At 36.4% G+C, this 14,607-nt stretch overlaps 3 protein-coding genes across 3 annotated transcripts; all 3 read right to left on the reverse strand.

Annotated features, from left to right (window-relative positions):
* Positions 1-2,303: 2,303 nt before the first annotated feature.
* Positions 2,304-4,354, reverse strand: LOC109161183 (pectinesterase-like). The gene has a single exon (XM_019309543.1). It carries the CDS (start codon positions 4,318-4,320, stop codon positions 2,497-2,499), a length of 1,824 nt encoding a protein of 607 aa, XP_019165088.1. The 5' UTR covers positions 4,321-4,354; the 3' UTR covers positions 2,304-2,496.
* Positions 4,355-7,142: 2,788 nt separating this feature from the next.
* Positions 7,143-7,568, reverse strand: LOC109160793. Its single transcript, XM_019309038.1, has one exon. The coding sequence runs from the start codon at positions 7,566-7,568 to the stop codon at positions 7,143-7,145; it is 426 nt and encodes a 141-aa protein (XP_019164583.1).
* A 1,504-nt stretch (positions 7,569-9,072) lies between these two features.
* LOC109161184 (pectinesterase-like) lies at positions 9,073-10,955 on the reverse strand. The gene has a single exon (XM_019309544.1). The coding sequence runs from the start codon at positions 10,923-10,925 to the stop codon at positions 9,132-9,134; it is 1,794 nt and encodes a 597-aa protein (XP_019165089.1). The 5' UTR covers positions 10,926-10,955; the 3' UTR covers positions 9,073-9,131.
* Positions 10,956-14,607: the final 3,652 nt, after the last annotated feature.

Consider the following 14,607-nt stretch of genomic DNA (forward strand, 5'->3'; position numbering starts at 1 on the left):
CAGAAGGGAAAGAGAAAGAGCAGGGAAAGCGCAAAGAAATGGAGGGAGTGGGCAGTGGTTACCCGTTTGGCCTCAGAAGCCACTCCGCGGAAGGAGAGGCGCTGTGACACTGCTGTAGACATGAGAGATTGATTAGAGAAGATGATGATAGATGAGTGTAGTTGAGAATTGAAGGAAAGGAATTATTGGTGGCCCAAACATTCAACCAAAATAGTGTTTACAAAGTACTCCGTACTTGTGAGGTTATGAGTTTATGACCTCACACTTCAAACTTATCCATACCAAATAATTCCCCACACCACACGGTTTCAATATAAAGATAAATACTACACAGGGACTTGTTTCGCCATCCGTGGTTAGTGGTCAGCGGATTGTATTAGCGAATAGCAAATTGTGTTAGCAGATTAGATCAACGAATTGTAAAAATATATTTGGTAAAATTAATTATTTACTATTAACGGTTGAAGTGTAAAGAGACATATAAGGGCATGACTAAAACAACAACAATAATTCAAAATAATAATAATAATAATAATATATTATTATTATTATTATTATTATATTATTATTATTATTATTATTATTATTATTATTATTATTATTATTATTATTATGTTATGTTTGACAAACCTAGTTGAAAGCTGAAAAAGGAGCTGAAAACTGAAAAGCTAAGCTAGGAGTTGAAAATTGAAGAGTTGTATACTTGAAAGTGTTTGGTAAACTTAGCTTTTTGATAAGCTGATAAATGTAAAATATAAAAAAGTACATATTCATAAAATTTAAATTAGTTTATTTACATATTAAAATTTAACATTTAATTTGTCTTTAAAAAAGTTTAACATTTTGAAATAAAACTATTAACATAATTATGATCTAGCACCCCATAATGAAGTAGAAATATTGTTGCGAATCTCCTTCATTTCATAATAATAATAATAATAATAATAATAATAATAATAATAATAATAATAATAATAATAATAATAATAATAATAATAATAATAATAATTGCGGCGAGAAGAGAAACGAGTTTTAATTGGAAAGGGTAAATGATGCCATTTCTTTAAAATAATAAGAACAAAAACGGAGAAAAAGTTAGGAAGCTACTAGGAGAAGGTCAATGGTCAATTCCACTAAGTGTGCACTGTTTTTTAACACCTTCACCGAGGCTCCCATATGAGAGTTTAACCCATATGCCATCTGAGCACAATGTGCTTGACCCACATATTTTAATTATACTAAAGTAACAAATTAGATTGTGTCACGTCCGAATAGAATAATTAGAAAAATTTTAAAAGGAGTGTGTAACATTAATCTAAATATAATCGTGTTGGAATGAGTTTAATTTGTTTTTTTTTTTTTTTTTTTTTTTGTTTTTTGTTTTTTGTTTTTTGTTTTTTGTTTTTTGTTTTTTATTTTTGTTTTTTGTTTTTTTTTTTGTTTTTTTTTTTTTTTTTTTTTTTGTTTTTGTTTTGAATTTGATATGATAATACTCATGAATAAATATTTAATAGTCATTTAAAAAAAAATCTAATATGATACCTCCTGGCTCTTACCTCTGTGAGGTCTAAAACGATCCATGAAGAAAACTTAGGATCCATATTTATATAGCCAAAATTCAAATTTAGGATATATAGGAAGGCAGGTAAATGCTAGAAATACAAATACAAGAAGAAAACCTGAGAACATTATATATATAACAAGTTTGGAATAACGGTAAAGAAACATATTTAAGTACAAACATATTTTAAGAATTTGTTAAATGAATCTCATTCAGATTAACTTATATATTCCTAATTGTTGTGATATTCTTTTAAGTAATTCTTCTCTATTATTCAAATCTGTATTATTAAATTCTATTTCTAACTTGTTTATATGTATATATGTATATGTATATATATATATATATATATATATATATATATATATATATATATATATATAGGCATCTATCTATTAGGATTATTAGATCGAAAGAAAAGAAGATTAGAAGAATTGATAAAGACACCTATAAACTAAATTAGTCAGTATTACAGGATGATTATGAAACAACAACAACAAAAAAAAAAAAATTAAAATTATTAGTGAAATATTTTATAAAGAAGTAGATTTTTGGAATAAAGAAGGGATAGTACAATAACATTTTATCTTTCTTGCCAACACTTTTCAAGTTGAGGTATTAGAAGCTACATTCACTAAAATATTGATTCGACGAATCTAAACATAAAATTCAACTTGTAAAGATCAAAGCTTGTAGGAATGACTTAACTATCATACTACAATTATAGTGATATGCAAAGTAGTTTAGGCAAAAGTAAATTGAAACCAAAATTTTTATTATGATTCAAAAGTAATGTAATCCTCCAACTATCCTATGGTTGAAGAGGATATTACTCAAAATTTGTATCTATCTAGTCGATATATAGTACGTTATAGTAAAAGTAGGTTTAGGATGAAATCCTTGGTCGGGTGTGATGATAGCTTAGCTTGCTTATTCTACGGCTGTAGAAATCCAGGAGAAAAGGGGATCTGGGCACGCCCGAGCCATTGTTCATCAGCCATCAGGAACGGTCCAGGAGTAAACTGCTTAGCAACCTCTGGAGAAATGTTCCTCTTGTAACCCTTCCATTTCACCCTTTTATCGGTTGAAGCTCCTGGGCCGCGGTTTTGATACTCTGCGTACCAGCAAGTGTCCAGGTACATGGTCCCTTGCCATATAGACCAACCTTCTGGGACGACGATGTCGTCAATGAAAGTGAACATGATGAGTGTCCTGGAGAACTCCTTCCATGGCCTCCCGAGGAACACTTTGATGGGTGGGTTGGCGGCCTTCAGGGCGGGTTCAGCGAGGATCTCGCAGGATTGGAGGACAATGGCGGCTGCTCCTCGCCTGTCCTTTCTACCTTGAGCGGTCACCATGCACTCCTGGTTGGCCATTGGCTTCCTCACGATCATCTTGCAGTTCTGGAACACGACAGGGGCATTCCCGAAGATGAAGTCGACGGTGCCGCTGATGGTGCAGTCGCGGTAAAACTGGCGGTAAGAGTGGGTGTAGAGGGTGTCTTGGTAAGCATTAAGGTGACAATTATAGACCGCCGCCATGTCGGCTGAGATCCTAAGAGCCACGGCTTGGTGCTTCACCGCCCCGGCCGAATTCTCGATTGTAAGATCTCGGCAAATGAAACCCTCCCCTTCAACAATCACCGTGCCGCACCTATAAGTGCCGCCGGGCCACTTGTCTTCCACATTCCTGTTTCCGGTGATCACGGTTTTGGTCGGGCCCTCTCCCACGAAAGCAATGTTGTTCTTCTTACTAGGAATCATCACGTATTCTTTGTACACGCCGGCCTTGATTAAGATGACGATTCGGCGGTTGTTTATGGCAGGGATGGAGTTAAGAGCGGCGTTGATGGACTTATACTTGCCACTTCCGTCCTGGGCAACCACAATGTCGGCTTTGGGGGGAGCAGCCAGGAGGTGGCGAGTGGCAGGGTCTGCGAATGGAGAAAGTATTTCATCAGTGGAGTCTACTGGGTTTCCATGGTCATCTTTGAGGGGCGCCGGCTCTTCTAACAACCTACGACTGAGGCCAGGGATTTCCAAGGACTTGATGAAATCGTCGAGCTTAGAGACAATAGCCAGGGCGTTGCTGGTGAGCTCCATGGAGGTTTTAAGGAGGTGCTTCATTTTCTCGCCGGTGTCGCCGGTGGTGTTCTCGAAGGCATCCAAGCAAGTATCTTGGAAAGTCATGGCGGCGGTTAGCCAAACCCTGAGATCGCTACCGTGTCGGTTGTTGAGGTGAGTAGATTTGTCAAGTACGTAAATAGACCTCTTGAAATCTACAATTGAGTGGTCTAGCACCTCCTTGCATACGTCCAGTGCAGCGGAGGTCATGGGGTCCTTTTCTGCCCTCTTGATAAGCTCCGACTTGGAAATGACGCCGGCAATGCTCTCCCACGCCACCGAGAACGCCGCCTTGATAAGCTCCTTGGGGTCGTTGGAGTTATTAGCTTTTGCAACGCTCTTCTCGCACAGCTCCTTGAAATCGGTTGACTGGCAAATGGATTTCACCGCATGCTTTATATGATCCGACTTGGAAATCACGTCTGCCAAACCTTGCAGCGAAAACGCCGACTTCATAACCTCGTGTGTGCTCAGCTTATTAGTAGCGTGAATCTCAGTAGCGCCACAGGTCTCTTTGTCATCACCTTCAGCACATGACTCGGTGGCGGTGGCGGTGGCTGCCACCACGAAAGCTAGGAGGAGGATGGAAGCGATTCCAAGAAGACCCAACTTTTTATTCTTTTGAGTAGACCCCATTTTTACTTGTTTTTGTCTCTTGAATAGGGGTGCCTTTGAGGCTTTGATGTTTGAAATGTGCAATTCTGATAACGCTATTTATAGCATTCAGAGGCGACCAGCAGACCCACAGATACTATTCTGTTGAGGAAATTGAGGTTATTCACATATATGTTTCGTTTTACCAGGAAATTACATTATATAACTTTATTATCTTTATATATAGTTTTTCATCCTCAATTTTTTATTCTATATATATATATATATATATATATATATATATATATATATATATATATATATATATATTTTTTTTTTTTTCATCCTCAATTTTTTATTCTATATATATATATATATATATATATATATATATATATATATATATATAGAATAAAAAATTGAGGATGAAAATATATATATATATATATATATATATATATATATATATATATATATATATATATATATATATATATATAGAATAAAGTTCAAATGCGGCGGGGTCTTCCCGTGCGGCGGAATTCCAGAATACACCAACAGTGTTAACAATATGCACCAACAGTGTAATAAAAACACACCACAATGAAATGCAATAAAACATCACAAAATACACAACAGACTCAAAAAAATACACCATATAACTCACCACCCCAATGGTGTATTTTTGAACAGTGTATGGTGTTTTTACTCACACCTAATGGTGTGTGTTTGGTGATGCAGGGCACTGTTTATTCTGTTTTGTGTGGTGTATTTTCCTAACGTTGATGGTGCATATTTGTTGAACTATTGGTGTTGCCGCACCGTAAGAAATCGTCGCACCGTAAGACACTGTCGCACCTGAACTTGCTTCTATATATATATATATATATATATATATATATATATATATATATATATATATATATATATATATATATGCATTAATTACATAATTAGTTTAAAAGTTTATGGTGATTAATATATACTGTATAAAATAAAACAGGTGATGCTATCTAATATTTTGAGTAAATACTTAAAATGGTCACTCGACTATATCTAAATTCACAAATTAGTTCTCGAGTATTGTGGTTGAAATAATGTTTTAGGTGCGGCGGTGCGGCCATATCAGCATCGTCCATTCTGCTTAATCTAACAGCAGCGGCTAATTTATGAAGATTTAAATATTTAAGCGCGTCCTGGTAAATGTGGGGTGTTATGGTAATTGTAGTGGTCATTTATATCGACGCTTGTAAGAATACACCAACAGTGTTAACAAAATACACTAATTGTGTTAGGAAAAAACACCACAATGAATGCACAAATACACCAAAAAAACACACAACACACCCAAAAAATACATCATATAACTCACCACCCCAATGCTGTATTCTGAACACTGCGTGATGCTTTTATTCATACCTAATGCTGCGTTCTGGTGATGCGTATCTAATTTGTGCATGTTTTTTTGGTGTGCATTTTCTAACATGGATGGTGTATATTTGTATAACTATTACTGCGCCCCATGAGAAGGCGCGGACGCACCTGAACATGGCACCAACACGAATCATCAAATACACCACAATATGGTTAATAATGCACCAATGACGAACATAAAACACACAACACTATGATTTGATCTACTCTGGTGCCCAATGACGACTTTAACCTTGGAGTTCGCATAGTGTGAGAACGTGCGCAAAAATATCAAAAAAGCCTTGATGAATGTGATTTGTTGGATTTATCTAATCTAATGACTTACAATTAACCGCACCGCCGCACTTGAACCTTCCTCTCTCTCTCTCTCTCTCTCTCTCTCTATATATATATATATATATATATATATATATATATATATATATATATATATATATATATATATGAGCATATTCGATAATAAATTCAAATAATAAATTGAATTACAATTTTAAAGTAATATATTCTTCCATGATTGAAAAATGAATCAAGTTGCTGGCCCAAAACAATTGATACATGTATATATGTCATAAGATGATTTAAATAAGTATCTGACCAATAAGAAAAACAGAACTCCTTTTATTTATAAGCACCCGTGCAATGCACATGATAAAAATTTAACTATATTTCAAAAAAAAAAAATTGAATTACTAATACACATCTCAAGAAAGCATATAATTATTTAATGCGAAATATGAATTTATATATATATATATATATATATATATATATATATATATATATATATATATATATATATATATATATATATATATTTAATATCAAATTTTTAAAAACTTCTTGATATACAACATTTATTGTTGAAGAAGTATAGTCACCATTCTCACCTAATACCACTACTTTAAGACCATTTGGACTGTTAACTCTAGACAAAATCACATACAATTGTCCATGCACAAACACAGATTTTTTCAGAAGTAAACCAACTTTTGTAAGGCTTTGTCATTGACTCTTATTTATTGTCATTGCATAAGACAACATTAGAGGAAATTATCTCATTTGAAACTTAAATGGCAATCGAGGATTAGACGATCAATGACAACCTTGAAATCAAAACTTGTGTACCCATACTATTTCCTGACATCACTTTCGCTTCTACAACACGATCTCCTAATTTAGTAATGACCAATCTCATACCATTGCACAAACCAAGAGTATGGTCAATGTTCCGTAAAAGCATAACTGGAGATCCAACTTACAAGTTAAGACAATGATTTGGAATGCCCGAACATTTCAAAGTTTTAAGAAATTATGTGGTATGTAATCCACCTAAAGTGTCTACCCCAGAATCTGATTAACAAACGGAATCACAACTGAAATAATAAGTTTTAGTCTCTGCCGGATTCAAACCACTCATTTACTCATTGATTTCATGAACTAATTAAATCCAGAGTTAGGGCTAGAATAGCCCGACCATTTAGAGAGTCCATATAAAGATTGCCTGAGCAAAATTCCGGGAATGTTCTATTTACTATTGCTGCAATTGAATCTCCATTTGGCCGCAATGCATTTTGTTCCGGAATGTTTATTACTGCCGAACCATCATTGGTCCCACCAATCAATCCATCACCTACAGCTATCCACTTTGAAAATGCGTCAATATCGGCATAAGTCTCATTTTCCCCCAAACGTTGTAATCTCATATTCTTAGTCAATCTTAGGACTTTACAACTATGCCAAAGATAAGATGAGTTGATACTTGCTCCAACTATATCTTGTCTTTTTCCCTTAGGAATCATAAGCAGTATTTGTCTGAAATCACCACCAAGAACCACAATTTCCCCTCCAAATGTCATTTCTGTACTCAAAGGATTCACAAATCAAAGGATTCACAAATCGTAATAAATCTCTCATGATTCGATCCAAAGCCTCAAAGCAATGTTCATGCATCATTGGCACTTCATCCCAAATAATAAGCTTGCAGTTTATAATTAACTGGGCCAAATCACTCCCTTGAGATACGTTACATGTTGAATCTTCAGTTATATTGATTGGCATAGCAAACCAGGAATGGACAGTCCTACCACCCAGCATAAGCAGAGAGGCAATACCACTCGAGGCGACATTTAAAACGATGTTACCCTCTGAACGTAGAGCTGACAATGGCTTCCAAACGAATGTTTTACCAGTTCCTCCATTACCGTAAACAAAAAATAAACCGCCTAAATATGACCATACATCACAAATTAAATATGAGCATACATCACATTTCTAAAAATCATGACTTTAATTTGTAACACCATGAGAAAATTACTTCAAACATAATAGGGCGTAACCGAGACTCGGCAATATATATATATATATATATATATATATATATATATATATATATATATATATATGCCTAAATAACTATACCAATTAAGGCTCTCTCTCAAGTCTCAAACATGATTATCAAGTTGAGAAACCTTGGCACCACTAAAAGGCAAGCTCGCATCCTTGCTCTTTACCTCTGCAATCTCAGGTAACGCTACTATACCTTCTCGTGCAAGGCTTTGCAGTGGATATACAAGACCACATTTAATTTGCGGCTAAACTGTGAAGGATCAGCTCAGTAACTATACTTGAACTGTACACCACCATACTTGCATCTGTCAAGAAGAAAATCCATCTGTTCGTAAAGTTTGCACCAACCATGCCCAACCATCAACGAGATTACAAGGCCGTAAAGTAGCAACATGATACTTTGAAGAAAATAAACAAGTTAGAAATAGAATTTAATATTAAAATTAAAATATCATTATAAAAAATGAAATGTTAAAATCAAATTGTATAGGATGACGATATAAGGCATCTATTAGGATTATTAGATCGAATAGAAAGAAGGAATTGAGAAAGATAACGACACCTTAAATTGGTCAGTATTACATGATGATTATGAAATAAATAAAAAAATATTTATTAGAAGCTACATTCACTAAAAAGATTGATTCGAGCCTAAACATAAAACTCAACTTGTAAGGATCAATAATGCTTGTAGGAATTTAAGAATGACTTAAACTATCAAATTATAGTGATATGTAAAGTAGCGCAAAAGTAAATTGAAACCAAAATTTTTATTATGATTCAAAAGTAATGTAATCCTCCAAAAGTAATATCCTATGGTTGAAGAGGATATTACTCAAAATTTGTATCTATCTCAATGAATGAATGAGCCAAACAAGTGGTTAGTTTGGAGAGACGACATGAAAACTTACTCCTCCTATATATATATATATATATATATATATATATATATATATATATATATATATATCTACTCGGATCGATTGTACGTTATAGTAAAAGTAAGTTGATCGGATCGGAGTAGGGTGAAATCCTTGCTCGGGTGTGATGATAGCTAGCTTAGGTTGCTTATTCTACGGCCGTACATATCCAGAAGAAAAAGGGATCCCGGCGCGCCCGAGCCATTCATCAGCCAACATGAACAGTCCAGGAGTAAACTGCTTAGCAACCTCTGGAGAAATGTTCCTCTTGTAACCCTTCCAATTCACCCTTTTAGCGGTTGAAGCTCCTGGGCCGCGGTTTTTATACTCTGCGTACCAGCAAGTGTCCAGTGCAAACTCGCCCTGCCATATAGACCAACCTTCTGGGACGACGATGTTGTCAATGAAAGAGAACATGATGATTGTCCTGGAGAACTCCTTCCATGGCCTCCCGAGGAACACTTTGTTGGGTGGGTTGGCGGCCTTCAGGGCGGGTTCAGCGACGATGTCGCAGGATTGGATGACAATGGCGCTTGCTCCTCGCCTGTCCTTTCTACCTTGAGCGGTCACCATGCACGCCTGGTTGGCCAATGGCTTCCTCACCACCATCTTGCATTTCTGGAACACGACAGGGGCATTCCCGAAGATGAAGTCGACGGTGCCGCTGATGGTGCAGCCGCGGTAGAACTGGCGGTAAGAGTGGGTGTAGAGGGTGTCTTGGTAGGCATTGAGGTGACAATTGTGGACAACCGCCATGTCGGCTGAGATCCTAAGAGCTACGGCTTGTTCCTTCACCGCCCCGGCCGTATTCTCGATTGTAAGATCTCGGCAAATGAAACCCTCCCCTTCAACAATCACCGTGCCGCACTTATAAGTGCCGCCGGGCCACTTGTCTGCCACATTCCTATTTCCCGTGATCACGGTTTTGGTGGGGCCCTCACCCACGAAAACAATGTTGTTCTTCTTCCTAGGAACCATCACGTATTCTTTGTACACGCCGGCCTTGATTAAGATGACGATTCGGCGGTCGTTTTTTTCAGGGATGGAGTTAAGAGCGCCGGTGATGGTCTTAAACTTGCCACTTCCGTCCTGGGCAACCACAATGTCGGGTCTGGGGGGAGCAACCAGGAGGTGGCGAGTGGCAGAGTCTACGAATTGAGGAATCTCTTCATCAGTTGTGGGTGTGGGTTCTTCTAACAACCTACGACTGATGCCAGGGATTTCCAAGGTCTTGAGGAATTCATCAAGCTTAGTGACCATAGCCAGGGCGTTGCTGGTGAGCTCCATGGAGGTTTTAAGGAGTTGCTTCATTTTCTCGCCGGTGTCGCCGGTGGTGTTCTCGAAGGCATCCAAGCAAGTCTCCTCGAAAGTCATGGCGGCGGTTAGCCAAACCCTGAGATCGTAACCGTGTCGGTTGCTGAGGGAACTAGATTCCCCAATAACGTTAAAAGACCTCTTCAGATCTTCAATGGAGTGGTCTAGCACCTCCTTGCATACGTCCAGTGCAGCGGAGGTCATGGGGTCCTTGTCCGCCCTCTTTATAAGCTCCGACTTGGAAATGACGTCGGCGATGTTCTCCCAGGCCACTGAGAACGCCGCCTTGATAAGCTCCTTGGGGTCGTTGGAGTTATTAGCTTTTGCTACGCTCTTCTCGCACAGCTCCTTGAAATCAGTTGACTCGCAAATGGATTTCACTGCGTTCTTTAAATGATCCGACTTGGAAATCGCGTCCGCCAAACCTTCCAGCGAAAACGCCGACTTCATAACCTCGTGTGCGCTCATCAGCTTATTACTAGAGTGAATCTCAGTAGCGCCACAGGTCTCCTTGTCATCACCTTCAGCACATGACTCGGGGGCGGTGGCGGTGGCAGCCACCACGAAAGCCAGGAAGAGGATGGAAGCGATTCCAAGAAGACCCAACTTTTTATTCTTTTGAGTAGACCCCATTTTTACTTGTTTTTGTCTCTTGAATAGGGGTGCCTTTCAGGCTTTGATGATTGAAATGTGCAATTCTGATAACGCTATTTATAGCATTCAGAGGCGACCAGCAGACCCACAGATATTATAACTAACAAGTAACAACCTTAGCTTCATTCTGTTCAGGAAATTGAGGTTATTCACATATATGTTTCGTTTTACCAGGAAATTACATTATATAACTTTATTATCTTTATAAATTTTCATCCTCAATTTTTTATTCTATATTCTATATATATATATATATATATATATATATATATATATATATATATATATATATATATGTGTGTGTGTGTGTGTGTGTGTGAAAATAACAGTCATTGCATCAACCGCAATAAATTCATGCTCTTGCCTTTATAACTTTTCATCATAGAATTTTTATTCAAAGTTTATAGAAATTATATATATATATATAACAAAAGAAGTGGTGCTATCTAATATTTTTGATCTACTCATTCTTAGGATATTTTTCCTAAGTTTTATTTATTATTTTTCTTATTCGGTTTGGCACGCATAGCTGAAACTAGAGATAGTCTCTAGTTTCAGCGTCGGCTTGGATAAGATCGACTTGGCCAAGTGCAGGGAGAAGGGTATTCGGGTGACTTCAAGTTGACTACCAAGGTTCAATCGCTTCTTTTTATATCATTTTCTATAGACAAAGTACAAAGATCGAATTTTTAGTTACAGAAAACAAAACTGTGTTGGTTAAAATAGTTTAATTTTGGTCCTCCTTTGTTTCCCCCCTATATGTCTTCTAAGTGCTTGGTGAAATACTCTGAAATAATCTACATTCAGGACTAGAATTTTATAGAAAGAATGTTAGAGGCAATTATGTTCCTCATATGCCTTCTTAGTACTTGGTGAAATACTCTGAAATAACATTCATTCAAGACTATAAATCTACAGAAAGAATGCTAGAGGCGATTATGCTCTCAGCTTGAATATTGTTGTTTGAATTGTTGAATGAAAGGGATTTGGCAGTCTTATTGAGTACTCATCAGAAACTAAATACAAATGGCATCGTTGTTAAGTGAGTGGCAATTCTATTTGCTGTTGATAAGTGTTTCTTGGTCTGTGGAACGTCATGGATGAGAAACTAGTTGTCTGGTTGGTCAACTGAAACCTGTTTCCCTTTATTTGTAACTATAACTATTCTCTCTTAACTTTGGTGGCATAAATGTTTGCATTAGTTCAATGTGGCTTTACACTGCTATCTGAACTTAATTTCATCATTTTTCTTACCCCCCAAAAAAATCTTCAAAGTAGCTAGAAGTTTGTTTAAAAGTGTAGCGTTTGTCTTCCTTTAAGGATGGATAGTTTGATACTCATTCTAACCTTATTTGTTGCCACCCTACTTTGCAGTTTAGTGGCAAAACTGTTGGAATTATAGGGCTTGGAAGAATTAGTTTAGCTGATTGTAGCAAAAATGAGTGATGGTGAGTGTACGGGTGTGAAATGTCGTCCTCAGGGTTCTGTGGGATATGACACGCAATATGTAATCACAAGAAATTAGACACTAGCACAAGAAATGAACAAGAAGCTAAGCAACAAGAAGTTTAAAGAAATGGTAATTAAACGAGATAGCACAAACACATATTAACAATATATAAACACAAAATAAAGAAATATGACTTAAGCTAGGGAGCATTATCATCTAGATGCATAGCACAACCTAAAGATTGGGAAAAATCACACAACCAAGGAATTGAGAGGATGAACGTAGGAATCCTAGTCTAAAATTCATTCTCGTGATCAATAAACAAGGATGAACAAGGAATTGTCTCACTCTCATGATGCATCAACTCCAAGTTCTTCAAGCACACAAAACATCAAAGCCCCCAATTTCCCCTATTTTCGTAGGAATAAATCGGGTTTATGCAAGGAGTGACTTGGAATCTTGACCCAACTCTCATTGAGGCCAAGAATCCAAAACATGCTAATGAATTTTGTACACCAAACATTAACAATATACAAACACAAATCCTTCATAAACTCAAGAACCCTAGGTTAGAATTCTTCCCCTTTTTGCAATAATCACAAATTAAGCATCAAGATAGATAATACAATCCTAACTCAAGTCCATAAACTAACTACTCATGATTAAATAACATAAAGAACACAAAAACACAAGTAATAAACATAAATCTTGCAAAAGAAAGAGATAAAAGGTAGAAGAACTTATGTATTGAAAATTGGAGAATAATCTTGAAATGTTGGAATCCAAGATTACAAGCTTCCAAAATGTTATAGAACCTAAATCTAAGCCTAATCTAACACTAAAATATGATAGGAAGTGAAGGAGAGAAACTAGGGCTCAACCATGGGTCAAAACCGAGATAAAATGAGTGAAAAGGGTGTTAAATATGAACAAAGTGCAAGTGGCACGGCCAGTGGCGGACCCAGGAATTTTTTCCAGCGGGGGCAAAACATTAGCAAAATTGATAATTAGAAAAAAAATGAAACACTTAAAAAGTATATCCATAAATAATGTTGGATATAAGAAAATTATAAAACACACCAAAACATTATAAAAATATTCATAACAAAATATGAATATAATCAATTTGATAAAATAATTTGAATAAAAGATCCATTATAAATTACACATCTCATATCATTATTAATATATAAATGAATATTATATTATTGTGTTGAAACAATATGTACTATTAATAATAGTGAAAATGAACCCGCATGGGTAGCTCAACTGGTCATAGAGGTGAAACTTTGGAAGAATGATCAGGGATCGAGGCAACCACTCAAAGTGAGGGGGGCTTCTCTGTGCTCTGTCGGGTTGGGGTAATCAATTTCATAAAATAATTTGAATAAAAGAAAAATATTCATAACAAAATATGAACATAATCAATTTCATAAAATAATTTGAATAAAAGATCCATTATAAATTACACATCTCATCTCATTATTAATATATAAATGAAGATTATATTATTCTGTTGAAGCAATGCGTACTATTAATAATAGTGAAAATGTGAAAAGGTAGTGTTAATAAGAAAGTTGACAATAGATAGAGGAGAATTGAACCCTAGCCTACATTTTAGCCAACTACGCGCTCAGCCAACTAGGCCAAGCCACACTTTGCTAAAATTTCTCTATTTTATAATACTAATACTAAAACTTGTACTATATATACACATATACATACAAGGGTTACATAAGGGGTGGGGGTGGGGTGAGTGGGGGCAGTTGACCCCACTGCCCCCACTGTAGGTCCGCCTCTGGGCACGGCGGTGTCCAAAAACTGCTCTTCAGGGCAGTAGCTACTGGAAATCACGCAATAATAATACACGGCCGTGAACTTGGCCGTGTCTTTTGGCCTTCAAAACATCAGATTTTGGAATTATGTTTTTCATGAAAGTTATATCCCTTTGAGTCTTCTTTCCAATGGCGCAAGAGTCACTTCATTTGGACTTTCCTAGGCGAAGATACAGTCAAAATACTGAACAGTGGTCGGTTTTGGACTGTAAGTTTTGAACTTCAACTTCAAAGATGATTTTTACCACTGTGGCTTCCTTTTTAGGTTTTGATGTCTTTATAAGAATTGTATCCCTTTGAGTCTTCTTTCCAATGGAACAAGAATCACTTAATTTAGATACTTCTAGACCGAGATATGGGCTGAATAAATAATAGT

The sequence above is a fragment of the Ipomoea nil genome, unplaced genomic scaffold (assembly GCF_001879475.1).
Source record: "Ipomoea nil cultivar Tokyo-kokei standard unplaced genomic scaffold, Asagao_1.1 scaffold2921, whole genome shotgun sequence".
Classification (NCBI taxonomy): Eukaryota; Viridiplantae; Streptophyta; class Magnoliopsida; order Solanales; family Convolvulaceae; genus Ipomoea; species Ipomoea nil.